We start from the raw sequence: 16,303 nt of genomic DNA, 5'->3' as shown, positions 1-16,303 counted from the left end.
AAAGGGACCAGCTCAGATTCAAAAGTGACTATCATCTACATGGTAACATTGTGCCAGATGACATTTAAGTGATTGAAAGGGCTTAGTTCATTTAATCCTCAAATTAACCCAAAGAGGCAAGACATTTTTCTCTCCATTTTACCAAAAAGAAACCATGATACAAAGAAGCAAAATTGCTCCAAGTCATATAACTCATAAACAGGATGGCCAAAATTTTAACCATGTTAATCCTGCACCTGAACTTTTTTAAATTTAATTTTTATTGTTATTATAAAGGTGATGAACAAAAGGGTTACAATTACGTAAGTCAGGCAGAGTATATTCCTTTTTGGACAATATCATTCCATTCCCTTGCTCTTTCCCAGTTTTCCCCTTCTGTCCCCACCCTCAAGTTGTATAGTTCATCTCCCACATAGTGTCTAGTAGCTCTACTGCATTTTTCACTCTTTGTCCTTCCACTGCTGTACTCTCTTAACTTCCCAAAGATTGATAAATGAACAAACAAGACAAATAGAAAACAGAAACAACAACAAGGAAAAAGCCTCTCGTTTCCATTTCCTGGAGTTCATTTAGATAAATATGATTTTATATGATCAGATGTACATAGATATTGCACCTTTGTGATGAATCTGAATTCTTAACCACTAGCTACTTTGGGGATTGCTGATCTAAGTCAACTGAAGCATCATAAACACTAGATCATAACAGGAAGAGTTATGGTTTTTGCTTCACTACTGAACAGACTGTGTGGGCCTTAGAGCAGAGCATTAGAAAGAAAAAAAAATCTCAGAAAGCAGAGCCAAGATCCAGAAATCCTGTGAGAGAGACTTGAGTGACTTAAACTCAAGCCCCCATCCCCACAACAGTGTGTGTTATGGATCAGTAAACAGCTATCTGAGGAAGAATAGCCCCTTCTGAAGTTGAACAATCACCTGAAGAAGACTACAAGGGATCTATGCAAAAGCCCTACACAGGAAGAGGGAAAGAAAATTCACTAAGTAGAATCAAAAATATAGAGAGGCCTGAAAAATGATACCCCTAAGCAGAAAAAAATGTTAGACATACTAATAAAAATGCAACATCTCTGAATGAAGATCTGAAAGAACAGATAAAGGCCTCAGTGAAGAAGAAAAACAAAAGGAAATAAAAGTGAGCCAGCATGGACTACAGGCTTGACTCAAAGAGTACAGCCCACGAGGCCCTCTATGCAAGCCCCAGTACCAGTACCAAAAATGAATGAATGAATAGATGAACTGAAATAAAAATAAACACATGTGACAGCATTAAAAAAAAAAAAAAGAGCTGGTAAAGTTCATGGTAAAAAAGAACCACTGCAAAATGCAGCTGGCATCAGAAGGCTTTGGTATAAATTTATAAAGGCATTGACACCCATGGATGACATTTTAAAAGCGTTACAGCCAAAAATCCATCAGGTGTCCTCAAAAGAACTGAAGTCAAATTTACCTTAATATGTGTTGATATAGAATGATGTGAAAAATGTCAAGTTTTGAAAGGCAAGATTCAGTCTAGTAACGTGGCTCAAGTAGTAGAATGCCTGCCTAGCAAGGACAGTTCAAGCCTATAGTATAGAGGTTGGAGTCTCAGTGTGGGGAGGAGGAAGCAAGGTTCAAGAAGCATGTTTACTTTATGGTATTTTAAAAATAAGGTGTGTATTTACATGCATGTGCACAAAAATGTGCACATCAACTGTAAATAAAGAACAGCTATCTACAGAAGAGGGACTATGGCCAAGAAAGGTTACTTTCCCTTGTACATATTCCTCTACTATCATCACCAGCCCTTGAACAGCAATAACAAGAGAGGATTTGCCTATGTAAACTATCAAGAGGATACAAAAAAAACCAGGTACTGGTGGCTCACACCTGTAATCCTAGCTACTGAGGAAGCTGAGATCTGAGGATCCTTGTTCCAAGCAGCCAGAGCAGAAAAGTCTGTGAGACTTTTATCTCCAATTATCTGGCAAAAAAAAGGTGGATGTGGAGCTGTGGTTCAAGTAGAAGAATGACAGCCTTGAGCAAAAAAATCTCAAGGACAATGCCCACACCCTGAGTTCAAGCCCCAGTTGAGAGAGAGAGAGAGAAAGAGAGAGAGAGAGAGAGAGAGAGAGAGAGAGAGAGAGAGAGAGAGAGAGAGAGAATATTGGATTTCTGCACCCCTTCAGCTGGTCCCTTCAGATCCAGTTCAGAAATACATAGTACTTAGGCTACAAAATAAAAGGAAGAACCAGGCTGGGAATGTGGCTTAATGTAAGAGTAGTTGCTTAGCATGCATGAAGCCCTGGGTTCAATTCCTCAATACTACATTAACAGAAAAAGCCAGAAGTGGCACTGTGGCTCAAGTGGTAGAGTGCTAGCCTTGTGCAAAAAAAGTTCATGGACAGTGTCCAGGCCCTGAGTTCCAGCCCAAGAACTGGGGGAAAAAAAAAGGCAAACCAAAAGCCAAATGGCATGCTTCATTTTCCATTTAGAATAAGAACCATCCTCCATGTTACTCAAGATTAATACATTTTACCCAAGCCCATGCTCTACATGGCTGATGGTGAAAGCACAAGGTACGTACACATATGCACACAAGGGTAACAGACACATACTCTACAGAGAAACAACAGCCTCAGTAAAGAAGGACAAGCTTACCAGCTGGACGAGCCTTAAAAACTCAATGGAGACATCACTTCTCAACACATCTGGGTCTGCAGTTACTGAAAAATATGGACAGCAAGCCAGGTGAGCAAGAGCTGGGCTGAGCCTTGTCTATAAATTGCCTGTCCTCCAGGAAATCCTCCAAGCCTGGCCAGCACACGGTGGCTTCCCTGGAGGCAAGGAAGTTTCCTTCAGAACAGGAAAATCCACAAAGCTTGCCCATTGTAGGAAGCCTTAACCACATGAGCCCTTTGTGCCAATGCAGGGTAATGGCATTCCCAGGAATCTCACATTATTCATGCTCATTCATACTGCTCAGTATTCATTTCACTGCCCTGCTGGGATGGTGATGAAACTGTAATGAAGCAGCACAAAGAGCATACAAGTTTGGGTCATCTGAAAAAATCCAATCAACCAAGAAACATCAATTGAGAGCACCACTTTGAAAAATCAGGGCTCTCAAGAGGTTATCCAAAGAGTGACAAGAGATTGAAGGGCTTGGATCTTACAAAAATCCTCTCCCCTGCCCTCAGTTTTAAAGTTCAACCTGATTACGCAGAAGCCAGGAGCAAACCAGCCCTTGTAAGCATTGTAGACTCCGGGCTGCCAGCCTGCCTCCTCTGTGCTTGGTTCCCTTCCCTCAAATCTGTCCTGAACCCAATACTTGAACTAACTTGGTACACTTTTGAATTGCTCTTAAATTTCTTCTTTTCTTCTTGCTGTTCTTTTGCTGATTTCATCAAATCAGCATTCAAGATTAGCACTGACTGACTTCATTACAGGATGTGCCTTTCCAAGCAATGCCATGTGTTCCAAATAAACTAAAACTTGGTGACATGATAAACTTTCTGGAAAAGGCATTCCCAGATGGGCATGTAATCTCAGCACTGGGGAGGCTGAGGCAAGAGGATTTCAAGTTCAAGTTTAGTCTGGGCTACCTAGTGAGGCTCTGTCTCAAAACAACGACCATCAAAGGCATTCCCTCTGTCTTAATTATTTTTCTTGTGCCAGTACAGGGCTTCAACTCAGGGCCTAAGGCACTGTCCCTTAGTATATTTGCTCAAAACTAGCACTCACCCACTTGAGCCACTGTTCTACTTCTGGCTTCTTTTCTTTATGATTAATTGGAGATAAGAGTCTCACAGCCTTTCCTGCCCAGGCTGGCCTCATACCGTGATCCTCAGATCTTAGCCTCCTGAGAAGTTAGGATTACAGATGTGAGCTAACAGCTCCCTCTGTCTTGAGGGAATAGTTTCAAGGGAGGAAAGAAAAGGGAAGCTCTGTCTTTATTTTCTGGAATAGACGTGGCATATTAGGCAAAATATATTGCTTAGCATAGATTCTTTTTTTTGTTGGTTGGTTGGTTGTGGGGCTTGTACTCTGGGACTGGGTGCTGTCCCTCTGCTCTTCAGCTCACGGCGAGCACTACCACTTGAGCCACAGCACCACTTCTGGTTTTCTGGTGGTTAACTGGAGATAAGAATCTCATGGACTTTCCTTTGAACCATGATCCTCAGATCTCAGTCTCCTGAGTAGCTAGGATTATGGGTGTGAGCCACTGGTGTCTGGCTTAGCATAGATTCTTGGGGATGAGGAAAACTTAAAAAACAGTATTAATATACATGTATTTACTGTATAACTGACTGTACCAGGTTAACTGGCACAAGAAGTTTGTGCATTTTGGCTCTATTAATCTTCATGACAAACCCTGAAGCACCTGTCATCTGCATTTTATAGATAAAAGACCCTGAGAGTCTAAGTGAGGTACCTGACAGGTGAGTATGTCACCCCGAAGTCACACAGCCGCTGAGAAGCAAATGTGGGATCTGACTGTGGGTCTGTTCCCAAGCCCAAGCTCTCCGTCATGACAATGACACTAAGCTGCACTCTGTCCTCACTTGACCTTGTCAAAGAGGATACACAAGATATCTGATGATATGGTCAAGATGGGGTCGAGAACAGTGATCTTGTAAGTGCTGGGGTTATCAGTAAAAAGTCCAGGTATTAAGGTGGATTTTGTTAAGACTTGAGAAGAAAAACCAAGAGAGACTGAAAATGCCAGGGAGATTACATTTTGAACTTGAAAGGGCTTATTCAACAGGTCTCTACTATAGATTCTTGAATTTTTAGTAAGTTTAAATTAGGCAGTTATGGAAAGAAATTAGGTCAAACTATACGTATTCTAAAAGGAAAAGGCAACATATAGAAGAAAAAACTTCAATTGTGAAGGACGTTAGTGTGCTAGTTCACTTGAGTAAATGTAACTAAGGTCTGTAGATAATGTTGTAGCAATACTTTTCTGATTTTGATAACTCTATGTGTTTATACAACAGTGTCCTTGATCTTAGGAAAAATACTTAGGAATACTTAAGGATAAAATGACTTAGGTATGTGATATGAATCATTTCAAAAGCATACATGTTCATATATACACATAATATACAAATACACGCAAGAAAGAGAATGGTAGGGCAAATGTAACAGTTAGAAAATCTGATTGAAGAATATAAGGAAATTCTTTGCTTTTTTTTTTTTTTTTTTTTTTTTGCTTTTCTGTGTGTTGCGTTTCAGAATAAAAAGTTAAAAAAGAAAACAGGTACAGAAAAATATATAGGGGGCTGGGAATGTGGCCTAGCAGTAGAGTGATTGTCTCGTATGCATAAAGCCCTGGGTTTGATTCCTTAATACCACATAAACAGAAAAAGCTGAAAGTGGTGCTGTGGCTCAAGTGGTAGAGTGCTAGCCTGGAGCAAAAGAAGCTGCTCAGAGACAGTGCCCAGGTCTGGAGTTCAAGCCCCAGGACTGGCAAAAGAAAAAAGGGAAAAAAGAAAAGTACATAGGTTGAACCTCAATTGGCACTGAACAAAAAGGTATCTATATGGGCTCTAGTCTATATAAAGATTGCTTTTGGGGATATGAAATACTGGTAAGGATGTTTACTTCTAGAGAGCTGGAAGACAGGGTGAGAGGAAGATTACCCTTTATTGTATGCTTTTTGCATAGTTTATATTGTTAAAAACATTGCATGTGTACACTGATTTTAAAGGTCTAAATATGTGAACTACTTTCCCTCAAGCCACTCTTCTATGTGAGAGCTTAATCTTGCTAACTAAACACTTGCCAAAGACAACAGCCAAGACTACAGTACTGTCAGCCTTTCAGGGGCCAGGACATCCTTGGTACCTTCGTACCAATTATAAGGGCTGAGTTTAAGGTATAATCTTTAGCACTGCCTAAGCTCTGACCTTTGTTCTATCTTAAGCCAGATAATATTTCTTTCTTTTCCTCAAAGTCAAATACAACTGGGCACTGGTGGCTTCAATTCTAGCTACCAAAAATGCTGAGATCTGAGGATTTGGTTTAACTGTTCAAAGACAGTATGGGCAGACCAATCTATGAGATTCTTATCTCCAGCAAAAAAAAAACAAAACAGAAAAAGAGGTGTGACTTAAGTGGTAAATCACCACTCTTGAGCAAAAAAAAAAAAAAGCCAAAGAGGAGGCTTCAGTTTTTTTGTTTGTTTGTTTGCTTGTTTTTTTGGGTCCGGTCGTGGGGCCTGAACTCTGGGCCTGGGCGCTGTCCCTCAGCTCTTTAGCTCAAGGCTAGTGCTCTACCACCTGAGCCACAACACCACTTCCGGCTTTTTTCTTTTTGCTTATGTGGTGCTGAGGAATCGAACCCGGGGCCTCATGCATGCAAGGCAAGCATTCTACTACTTCCCAGCCCAGGCTTCAGTTTTTAAGCCCCAGTATCAACAAAAAGCAAACAAAACAAAACAAAACAAAAAACCCACCTAGAGTGAGTCTTAACACAACCTATTTTATTTTAATTTTATTTTATGTTTATGCCAGAATTAGCATAAACTCAAGGCCTGGGCACTGTCCCTCAGTTGTTTTTGTTTTCTCTCAAGGCTAGGACTCTACCACTTTAGCCACAGCTCTACTCCTGGCTTTCAGTTGATTAACTGAAGATAACAGTCTCATGACTTTCCTGCCTGGGTTGGCTTCAAATTTCAATCCTTCCATCTCAGCTTCCTGAGTAGCTAGGATTATAGGCATTGGTGCCCAGCAACACAAAGTATTCTAAAAACTCAATATAATAATACACTGCACAGTTCTATGCATATGAAGTATCAAGAATAAGCAAATTTATACTTTTTTTTTTGCCAGTTCTGGGGCTTGAACTCAGGACCTGGGCACTGTCCCTGAGCTTCTCTTGCTCAAGGCTAGCACTCTACCACTTGAGCCACAGCGCCACTAAGCAAATTTATAGATAGAAAATAATATAGTGGTTTCCAGGACCCAATAGGGGAAGATATTGACTGCCAATTGGCACAAGTTTTCTTTTGGAGTGATGACAATATTCTAAAACTATGGTTGCACAGTTCAAAATGTTCAAAACCATCCATTTAGCACTTTAAAACAGATCAACTTTGTGATTTGTAACTTATAGCTCAATCTTCAGGTGTTTATTTTTTAAATCACAATACACACCAGTTTGTAAGTATTGTTCCAACTGGTCTCTCCTCTCATTGGCCATAGAGGTGGTCATTGCCAGATAGTACTTTGGTGGAAAGGGCGGCAAGCAATTTCCGAAGACCCGCTTCAGCTGAGAGATCCAGAAAATACACAGTTAAAGCAGGTTTGCTCCAAATTCAGCATTGGTAAGATGCTAAGGCCTCTTCTCAGAGCAAAGCCCAACACTTTCCTTAAAACTAATGCTTCTTCATTGTCCAAGGAAGGAAAAGAGGAAAATTTGATTTTCTTAAGGGGGAATATATTTCAGCAAATGTTCTAAAGATGATATTAGACCTGACACAATCTGAGAATTCCTAACTTTGGTTGAGTTAGAATCGATTTTGATTTTTGTGTTTATAAGATTGCCCATTCCTCCATCAGTCTGCATTTCTTAAATCACTCCATAATATCTGCAATTCAACGATTATAGTAGAACTTAATTCTTCAACCCCAACTCTATGAAATCTGAACTGGACAGATGTATACAGCTGTGCTATCTAATAAAACAGCCACTATCACCTGTGCCTATGAATGTTTAAAATGAGCCACAAGGGTAAGACACACCCAGAGTTTAAAGATTTAGTTCAAAGAAAATGCAAAAAAATCTCATAGATCATTTGTATACTAATTATACATTGAAATGATAATGTTTTGATCGATTGCACATATTGTCAAAGTAAATTTCATTTGTTTCTTTTTACTTTTCACAACAAAACTTGGCAGTATTGGAGACTGAATTGCTTAACAAGGGCTCTATTACAAAAGCCAAGTCTCCCAGTCCTTTTGCTTTAGTTTGTTTTTCAGATAGGGTCTTAACGCTTTTGCCCAAGCTGTCCTCAAACCTCAGTCTTCCTACCTTGCCTCCCAGTAGCTATGATTGTAAGCATGCATCACCACATCAACCTTGTTTTTGATTTGTTTTGTCACTCATGGGACTTAAACTCTGGGCCTGGGTGCCGTCCCTCAGCTCTTCAGCTCAAGGCAAGTGTTCTACCACTTGAGCCACAGCGGCCACTTCCAGTTTTCTGGTGGTTAATTGGAGATAAGAGTCTCACTGACTTTCCTGCCCAGGCTGGCCTTGAACCGCAATCCTCATTTCTAAGCCTCCTGACTAGCTAGCCAGGATTACAGGCGTGAGCCACAGGTACCGGGCATACCTTGTTTTATAAAATAGATTTTCACACTAACTTTGTCTGGGCTGGTATTAAACCCTGGCTTTCTCATCTCTGCCTCCTGAGTAGCTGGATCTTTTTATTCTTTTTAATATAATTATCAGAAAATTTAAATTAGATATATGAGTCATATGATATTCCTATTGGACAGTAACAGAGAATTCCAGTAAGACTAACTACTATCCCAGTAAAGACTATAGTCAGGCATTTTTCTCCCAGGTTAGTCTTATTGCAAGACCATGGTGGGAATTCTTTCTATGGAAAATTCACAAAATTAGGAACTAAAAGAGTCTTCTGTATTCTAGCCCCATACTCTCAGTGGCAGCTTAAAGGTGAGATGGTATCCATCTCTTCAAAACAACACAAAGGAGCTGGCTGTAGGTGGTTCATAACTGTACTCATACCTACTCAGGAATCTGAGATCTGAGGATCACTGTTCAAAGCCAGCCTGGACAGGAAAGTCTGTGATGCTCTTATCGCTACTAAACTACCATCAACAACAATAATAATAAAAAGCCAGAAGTAGAGCTGTGGTTCAAGTTGGTTTAAGTGGTACATTGTTAGCATTGAGCAAAAAATCTTAAGAACAGTGCCCGGGCCCAAGTTGAAGCCCTAGGACTGGCACACATAAGCACACACACGTTTTGCATGCACACACACACAAACCCACAAAGGACACCAGTCAGAAGAAACCCAGTCACGGTTTAACACAGCACCTCTAAAGGTGCTGAAACTATTATTACCAGAATCTTTGGCTAAAAACAAAATGAAAACATATCTAAGCAAAATGAGGTTGAGAACAGACAAGATTTAAAACTTGATTATCTGCTCCAGAATTACAGTGCATAGATATGCAAATATTTATCTTACATAGTTCTTAACTTCAAAAGATATAGAGAATCTGACCACTTCTCTCGACCATAGCACTATATGCAAACCAAATCACGAGCAGATGCCCATTTTCCAGATTATTGAGTTAAGCGTCCAAAAGGTCTCTCTCTGTTCTATCCTTGACCTCCCTTCATCTATTTCTATACAGCATCTAAGGTAGAATTTCCAAAATGTAAGTCACACCATTGCACTCCTGGCTCAAATTCTTCCACAGCTTCCCGTCTCACACAAGTAAAAGCCAAAATCATCCCAGTGGTCTTGAACTGTATCATTCAATATGGTGGCCATTAGCCATCTGTGAGCAAATTTAAATCTAAACTAGCTAAAATGAGATTTTCGTAACGTAAAATTCAATTCTTCAGTTGCAATAGTCACAAGTGCTCAGCAGCCATGGAAGGTGGCTAGTTCTTACTGAGTTGGAAAAACAGATCTAGAATTACTTCCATATGTATAGAAGTTTCTACTGGAAAAGTATTGGTCTAACATCTAGAAAAATTATTAACTATATAATTATGGACAAATATAGCTCCTTGATGCTTATATTTAGATATCTGATTTTAGAGAATTTTACTTTGAGGTCAACATTTACTTTGTGATTTAATTTTTTATTTTTATTATTTAAATATTTAATACAAAGTATCAGTCACTTTGGAAGACAGTTTCTTATATAGCTGAATCTACTCTTACTGAATAATTGAACAATCACTCTTTTAAGTATTTATTAGACTAATTTGAAAACTATGGCCACACAAGAACCCACATGTGAACATTTAGAGTAGCTTTATTATAACCCCCAAACAGAAAGCCACAAAGGTGTCCTTCCATCCATGCAACGATAGACATCCTTATAATGGGATACTACTTATAAAAATACTATTTTGGACCAGTGAGCTGTTCTCGCTTGTAATCCTAGCTACTCAGGAGGCTGAGATCTGAGGATCAGGGTTCAAAGCCAGCCCGGGCAGGAAAGTATGTGAGACTCTTATCTCCAATAAACTACCAGAAAACCAGAAGTGATGCTGTGGCTCAAGTGGTAGAGTGCTAGCCTTGAGCAAAAGAAACTCAGGGACAGTGCCCAGGCTCTGAGTTCAAGACCCAGGATTGGCAAAAAAAAAAAAAGAGCTGGGTACTGATGGCTCCTGCCTGCAATCCTAGCTACTCAGCAGGCTGAGATCTGAGCACTGTGGTTCAAAGCCAGCCCAAGCAGGAAAATCTATGGGACTCTTAACTCCAGTCAATCACAGAAAAAAGCTGGAAATGGGTCTATGGCTCAAGTGCTAGCCTTGAGCAAAAGGAGCTCAGATATAGCGCCCAGGACCAGAATTCAAGCCCCAGGACCAGCAAAAAAAAAAAAAAAAAAAAAAGCCTGGATAAAACTTAAATGCATATTGTAAACAAAAAAAAAAAAAAAACCAGTCTGGAAAAGCTATACACCGCATGATTTCATTTATATGACATCCTAGGTAAAAGGCAAACATATAGAGACTGTTAAGCAAAAAAACAAGTAGTTAACACTAGGGTTTGGGATCAGACGGTACTGAATAGAAATGTATAGAAATGTTTTAGGGTAATAAAGCAGTTTTATGTGATGCTATAATTGTGGACACATGAAATGACTTGGCTAGCCCAACAGGCACAATCTCTCATCTAACCCCACTATAGCATTATAGCTACAACTGTGCTACTCTTAAACTCAAATGTTCCTACTGAGCTAAAGACTGTCAAAAGGTACCCCAATTGGAGTTCCCTTCCGGACAAGGCAAGGCTAATTCCATTCTGGTCTCTGCTAATTCCATTCAACAGAAGCAGAACTATGTCTTTTTTGCAGGCAGTTATTCTTTTGTCGGTTGTGGGGCTTGAACTCTGGGCCTGGGCGCTCTCCCTGTGCTCTTCAGCTCAAGGTGAGCACTCTACTGCTTGAGCCACAGTGCCACTTCCAGTTTTCTAGTGGTTTATTGGAGATAAGAGTCTCACGGACTTTCTGCCCAGGCTGGCTTGAACCACGATCCTCAGATCTCAGCCTCCTGAGTAGTTAGGATTACAGGCAGGAGCCACCGGCGCTCGGCTGAAGCAGTTATTCTTGATTTACTGATTAAGTGATCTTTAAAAGGCCAGGGGCTTCCTAGGCACGTGTTCGTGAATGTCACAGATGTTCTCCAATAGATTCTAACAGTAGCAGCCTTGAGGCAGCAAAGCTAGCCATCTACAGGAGAGCATCGTGAGGAGCCCCATCTTGGAGGCCAAGAGCTGGTGCAAGTCAACACACATTAAGGCCCATCATAGGGCATAAGGCCTCCCCGCAGGTTTCACAGCGTGAGATGACTCCACGAAGAATCATTCACTTCCCTTCTCGAATGTGGCTAAAGTTCAACAATACCAACAGAGTCCTTTTTTTATGAATCTCAACACAAAATATAGCAGTTGAAACTCTACAGCAAATTTTCTGATTCTATAGCTCAGCTCAATCTCTCTGTCAAAGGAAAATTTAAGTCTTCTGTGCTTTTATTAGGTGTTTTGTTTGCTTGAAGCATTCTCCCCCCTCCCCCCTCATTTTTTCTCTCTCCCCCAGAAACTACATTGAGATACTTTGTTGTTGTTGTGTCAGTCCTGGGGCTTGAACTAAAGGCCTGGGCACTGTCTCTGAGCCTCTTTTGCTCAAGCTAGCACTCTACCACTTGCGCTACAACTCCACTTTCAGCTTTTTGGTAGTTTATTGGAGATAAGAGTCTCCTGGCCTTCCTGCTTGAGCTAGCTTTGAACCATGATCCTGAGATCTCAGCCTCCTGAGTAGCTAGGATTACAGGTGTGAGCCACTGGCTTCATCTAGTGATACCTTTTAATCCTCTACCCTGACATCCCATTGTGAAACTCTGTCTCTTAATGTGAAAAGATCATACTGGGAAACATCACCCCTGCCTCACCTCACTCACAGCCTTGATACCGGGTGGTGGCAACTTGGGACAAGTGGAGTTATAAATGGAGTCCTTTCTTCCTTCTCTATTTCCAACCTTGACTCATTCTTCCCACTTCCCCAAGTTCTATTTTAGCCAAAAGAGGATCTACAGCTCAAAGTGCTCTGGGTTGTGGCATCTAAACACAAAGTGTCGCAGAAATCAGACAGAGGTACCTTATGCAACCAACCTTCCTGGTGAGCCCAAAACCAAGTCTTCCAAGGAGAGGAGGTGAACAAGGCATGGATAATGAGTAGTCCAGCCTGATAGGAATAGAAGATGAATGGAGAAAGAGAAAGAGATCAAAGTCAAGCCTGGTTGTGCACATCTGCAATCTGGAAGCTGAGGCAGAAGGAATGCAAGAATATGAAGTCAGCTTGGGTTACATTACCAAAACCTTGTTTAAGAAAAAAATAAAGGGGGAGATTAGAGTAGCCCAGCGTGGGATGGAACAGGAGAAGCAACACCGAGCAGGGAGGCACACCAAAGGGCATAATGAGCCTGCACAGATCCCAGCCCCTGCCCCTGCTACAGTGTCCTTTCTAAGCTTGACTGGCCCCAACTTATCCTCACTGTCATATCTGATGCTGGCAGAGTGCAAAAAGTAGCACCCAGTTCAGCATCACTTACACAGGATGCCTCCTCTTAACACTGGAACAGAATGGCTGTTATCTTTGCAGATTTCTTTACATCATTTAAGGAGGATAGTGCAGGCAAAGACAGAGGCATAAATCAAAGTGTTTTTATTCATCCGAAGGCACAGAGAGATGAGCCAGCCAGTTTATGTGGCAGAGGGATGAGCAGCACTCTACCAGCCCTAAGAAAGCTTCACCCAAGGAAGGACAGAGCTGCAGGTGATGATCTCAGAGAGCACGTCACAGGTGACCTCATGGATACACACCCATCTCTTCCTCAGGTTCAGTCATTCATGGATTAGCTCTTTACCTACCCTGGCTAAGTGGACTAAGACCACCTCATTTGGGTAGGAAGTCCTTCTCAATCAAACATATAGCTAGCTACCAAACCAGGTGCCCGTGATGGCTCAAGCCTATGATCAGCCACTCAGAAGGCTGGGATCTGAGGATTGAGATTTGAAGCCAACACAGGCAGACAAATCCACGACTCATCTCTAATGAATCAGCAAAAAGCCAGAAGTAGAGCTATGGGTCAAGTGGTAGAGTGCCAGCCTTGAGCAAAAAAGCTAGACAAGAGTGCAAGGTTCTGAGTTCAAGCCCTAGTACAAGCACAAAAATAACTAAATAAATAGGTATTGACTATACAAAATATAAATCCAATCCTCATAGCCAAAATTCACACAGCTATAATTGTAATTTTCACTTTTATAAGGAAATAGACTTATACTTACCACATGTATGCATAGAGATGGGGACCCTTCTATTGCTTTCTTTTCATTTCGTTTAGCATTAAGTCATTAAGAATTTGACCTAGGTGGGGCTGGGAAGGTGGCTCAGTGGCAGAGCACTTGCCTTGCATGCATGAGGGCCTGGGTTCGATTCCTCAGCACCACATAAGCAAAAAGAAAAAAGCCGGAAAGCGGGGCTATGGCTCAAGTGGTAGAATGCTAGCCTTGAGCTGAAGAGCTGAGGGACAGCGCCCAGGCCCAGAGTTCAGGCCCCACGACCGGAACCAAAAAAAAAAAAGATTTTGACCTAGGTTCCAGTGGCTCATACCTGTAATCCTAGCTACTCAGGAGGCTGAGATCTGAGGTTCATGAATCTTAGCCAGTCCCAGCAGGAAAGTCTGTAAGTCTCTTAACTCCAGTTAAGCAGCAAAAAGCCAGAAGTGGTGCTGTGGCTCAAGGGGTAGTTGGAGTATCAGCCTTGAGCAAAAAAGCTAAAGGACCGGCTCCTAGATCTTGGGTTCAAGCCCCAGTACTGGCAAGAAAAAAAAAATCACAACATACCCATTTTCTTGTTAACACCAAAGATTTTCATCCCCTGAAAATAGACCTTTCCAGTGCATTGTGATGGAAGAGCAAATTCTAGCACTGTGATGTTTTCAAGAGTAGAAAAATCAAAGTAAAGCAGTCCACCAAGAGAAGGAGGCTAAATGAAACAGGTGCACTTATGACTCTCTAGCAACCAAGACTGAAAGGCTTCCCTCAGCCCCTCCCAAATGTATGCTGATAGTTGTTGTCTCTGAGCAAGCTGTTTCTTGTTTTTGTTTTTTAACTGCAGATAAGTGCTCTTTAAAGTCTAAAATAAATAAGGGAGAAAACCCAACTACTGTACTTGTAAAAGTGTGTGGAAAACAAGAACATTTCCCAAGTGCCATTTACTTCTCTAACACATTTTGAAGACTTGACAGGTCCTACTGAAATGAACAATAAAATCCATTAAACCCATTTGCCTCCCAGAGAAAAGTGAGAAACTACAATGAAAAATGGACTCCCAACGTGAAAAGCCATGTGTGTCCTTGGTTACTTGTTCACCCGAACCTGAAACAAAAATACAGACGTCTTTTTTAAAAGTGAGTGAACTTACAAACTCTTGGGGGTGGGGGGAAGATTAGACAGTCATGTGCAGCCTTGCGAACGCTGCACCCTGGTCTCCACTTGACTTATTCATTCTGAAGGAGGACACCGTCCTGGGAAACCCTGGGCCCCCACCCAAGACCCAGCACCCCGAGCTGATTGGGATTGGTCAGTGTTCAAGGGCTGGAGTGGGGTTGGCAGAATCACTGGGCCTCTTCCTCATCTCACACCTGTGGACGGTTGATGCAGATGTGTCCATCTACCTGTAAGCAATTCCTAATTAATCCTCCCCGCAACCTCGTCCCACGAATCAGGAGCCTGAAGTCCCCCAAAGCCGGGTGTCCCGAGAAAGCCACATTCCCAGAGGCCTCTGGGCACCCGCTGGAGCAGCGGCCTCGGGTGGGGGGTGCGCCCGCCTCCGCCCGCTCACCTGCTCGTTCCAGCGGTGCAGCTGGCTGTAGCGCACCCGGCAGAAGAGGAACCCGTCCAGGTACACGGAATACAGCTGCAAGCACACGGACATCCCGTCCCGGTTAGCGGGGCGCGGAACACAGGCCCCCTCCCGACCCGGCCGCCCCCCAGCGCACCACGTAGCGGCCCCCCAGCCCGTCGGGCCGCTGCTGGGACACCGGGATGCAGAAATGCATCTTCATGGTGCGGACGGCGAATCAATCCGAGCGGCGCTGGACCCCGACCTGCCTCCGGGCGCGCGGGGCGCAGCTCTGGGCCACCCCGGGTCGGCGCAGCGGGCGTGCCTCGCCAACGGGGCGGGGCCCGAACCCGCCGCTGTCCGCGGGGGCCGCCCACCACGAGCCGCCTCCTCCGCCCCGCCCCTCCACCCCCGACCCACAACCAGCACACCAACCCCAGGTCACGCGTAATCAGTGCCCAAGTAATCAGTGCCAGGAGAGGGAGGGAGAGGAGGAGTGAGGGGGAAAGGTAGGGGAGAAGGGGAGAGGGAGACACAGGGGGAGAGTGGGGGCGGGGGGGGGGGAGAGGAAGAGAGAGGGGGAGAGGGAGCCACTTTCCCACCGGAGGTTGGTCCCCACTCCCCTCACTGTGCCAGGCCTGCCTACAATCTCAGCATTCAGGAGGATCATGACTTTGAGGCCAGCCTGGGCTATATAGTGTGTGAGTTGTGTGAAAGAAAAAACAAAATAAAAAGACATTCACGCAAAATAATATTTATTAAAGAGATGCTTGAAGAGGCAGACTAAGTCCTGCCCACTCATCAGGTATTGAAGCAAGCAGCAGGGCACCATCGCCTTCTTTTGATCCTGTGCAGTTTCTTAGAGGGCTTTGTCGAACATTTTCACAGTTGATCTCCAGGTAAGAATTATAATTCTAGGTTATTGATGAAAATAATGCCCAGAGTGATTTGGAGGACTAGTAATTTACAGAATTGTAACTTTCATAAATGGGAAAGCATCAAAACCTTCATCTAGGATGTCCCATATACCTTGATCCAAGCTGTACCCCCTGGGGGACTGTGTTCAGAAAGATGGGGAACAGGCACCGCTAATATTTATTTTCTTTTCTGTTCTTTCTCTCTTTCTTTCTTTTTCTTTCTTCCTTCCTTCCTTTCTTTCTTGCTTTCTTGCTTTCTTTCTTTCTTTCC

At 42.7% G+C, this 16,303-nt stretch overlaps 1 protein-coding gene across 5 annotated transcripts in view; it reads right to left on the bottom strand.

Moving 5' to 3' along the window:
• The window catches only part of Snx31 (sorting nexin 31), a 42,456-nt gene extending 27,064 nt beyond the window's left edge, over positions 1–15,392 (bottom strand). For all 5 annotated transcript variants that reach the window (XR_006146487.1, XM_042673061.1, XM_042673062.1 and 2 more), the window contains exons 1-4: positions 15,273–15,392; positions 15,116–15,190; positions 7,154–7,268; positions 2,655–2,719 (exon numbers count right to left, since the gene is read on the bottom strand). Coding sequence is in view for 4 of the 5 variants with exons in the window: in XM_042673061.1 (XP_042528995.1) it covers positions 2,655–2,719; positions 7,154–7,268; positions 15,116–15,190; positions 15,273–15,338 (321 nt within the window). In the remaining variant the exon portion in view is untranslated. The remainder of the gene's footprint in view (positions 1–2,654; positions 2,720–7,153; positions 7,269–15,115; positions 15,191–15,272) is intronic.
• Positions 15,393–16,303: the final 911 nt, after the last annotated feature.

This window comes from Dipodomys spectabilis, unplaced genomic scaffold (assembly GCF_019054845.1).
Source record: "Dipodomys spectabilis isolate Male_0828 unplaced genomic scaffold, ASM1905484v1 ptg000783l, whole genome shotgun sequence".
In the NCBI taxonomy this organism is placed as follows: Eukaryota; Metazoa; Chordata; class Mammalia; order Rodentia; family Heteromyidae; genus Dipodomys; species Dipodomys spectabilis.
This window is presented reverse-complemented; position numbering and strand designations above follow the sequence as displayed.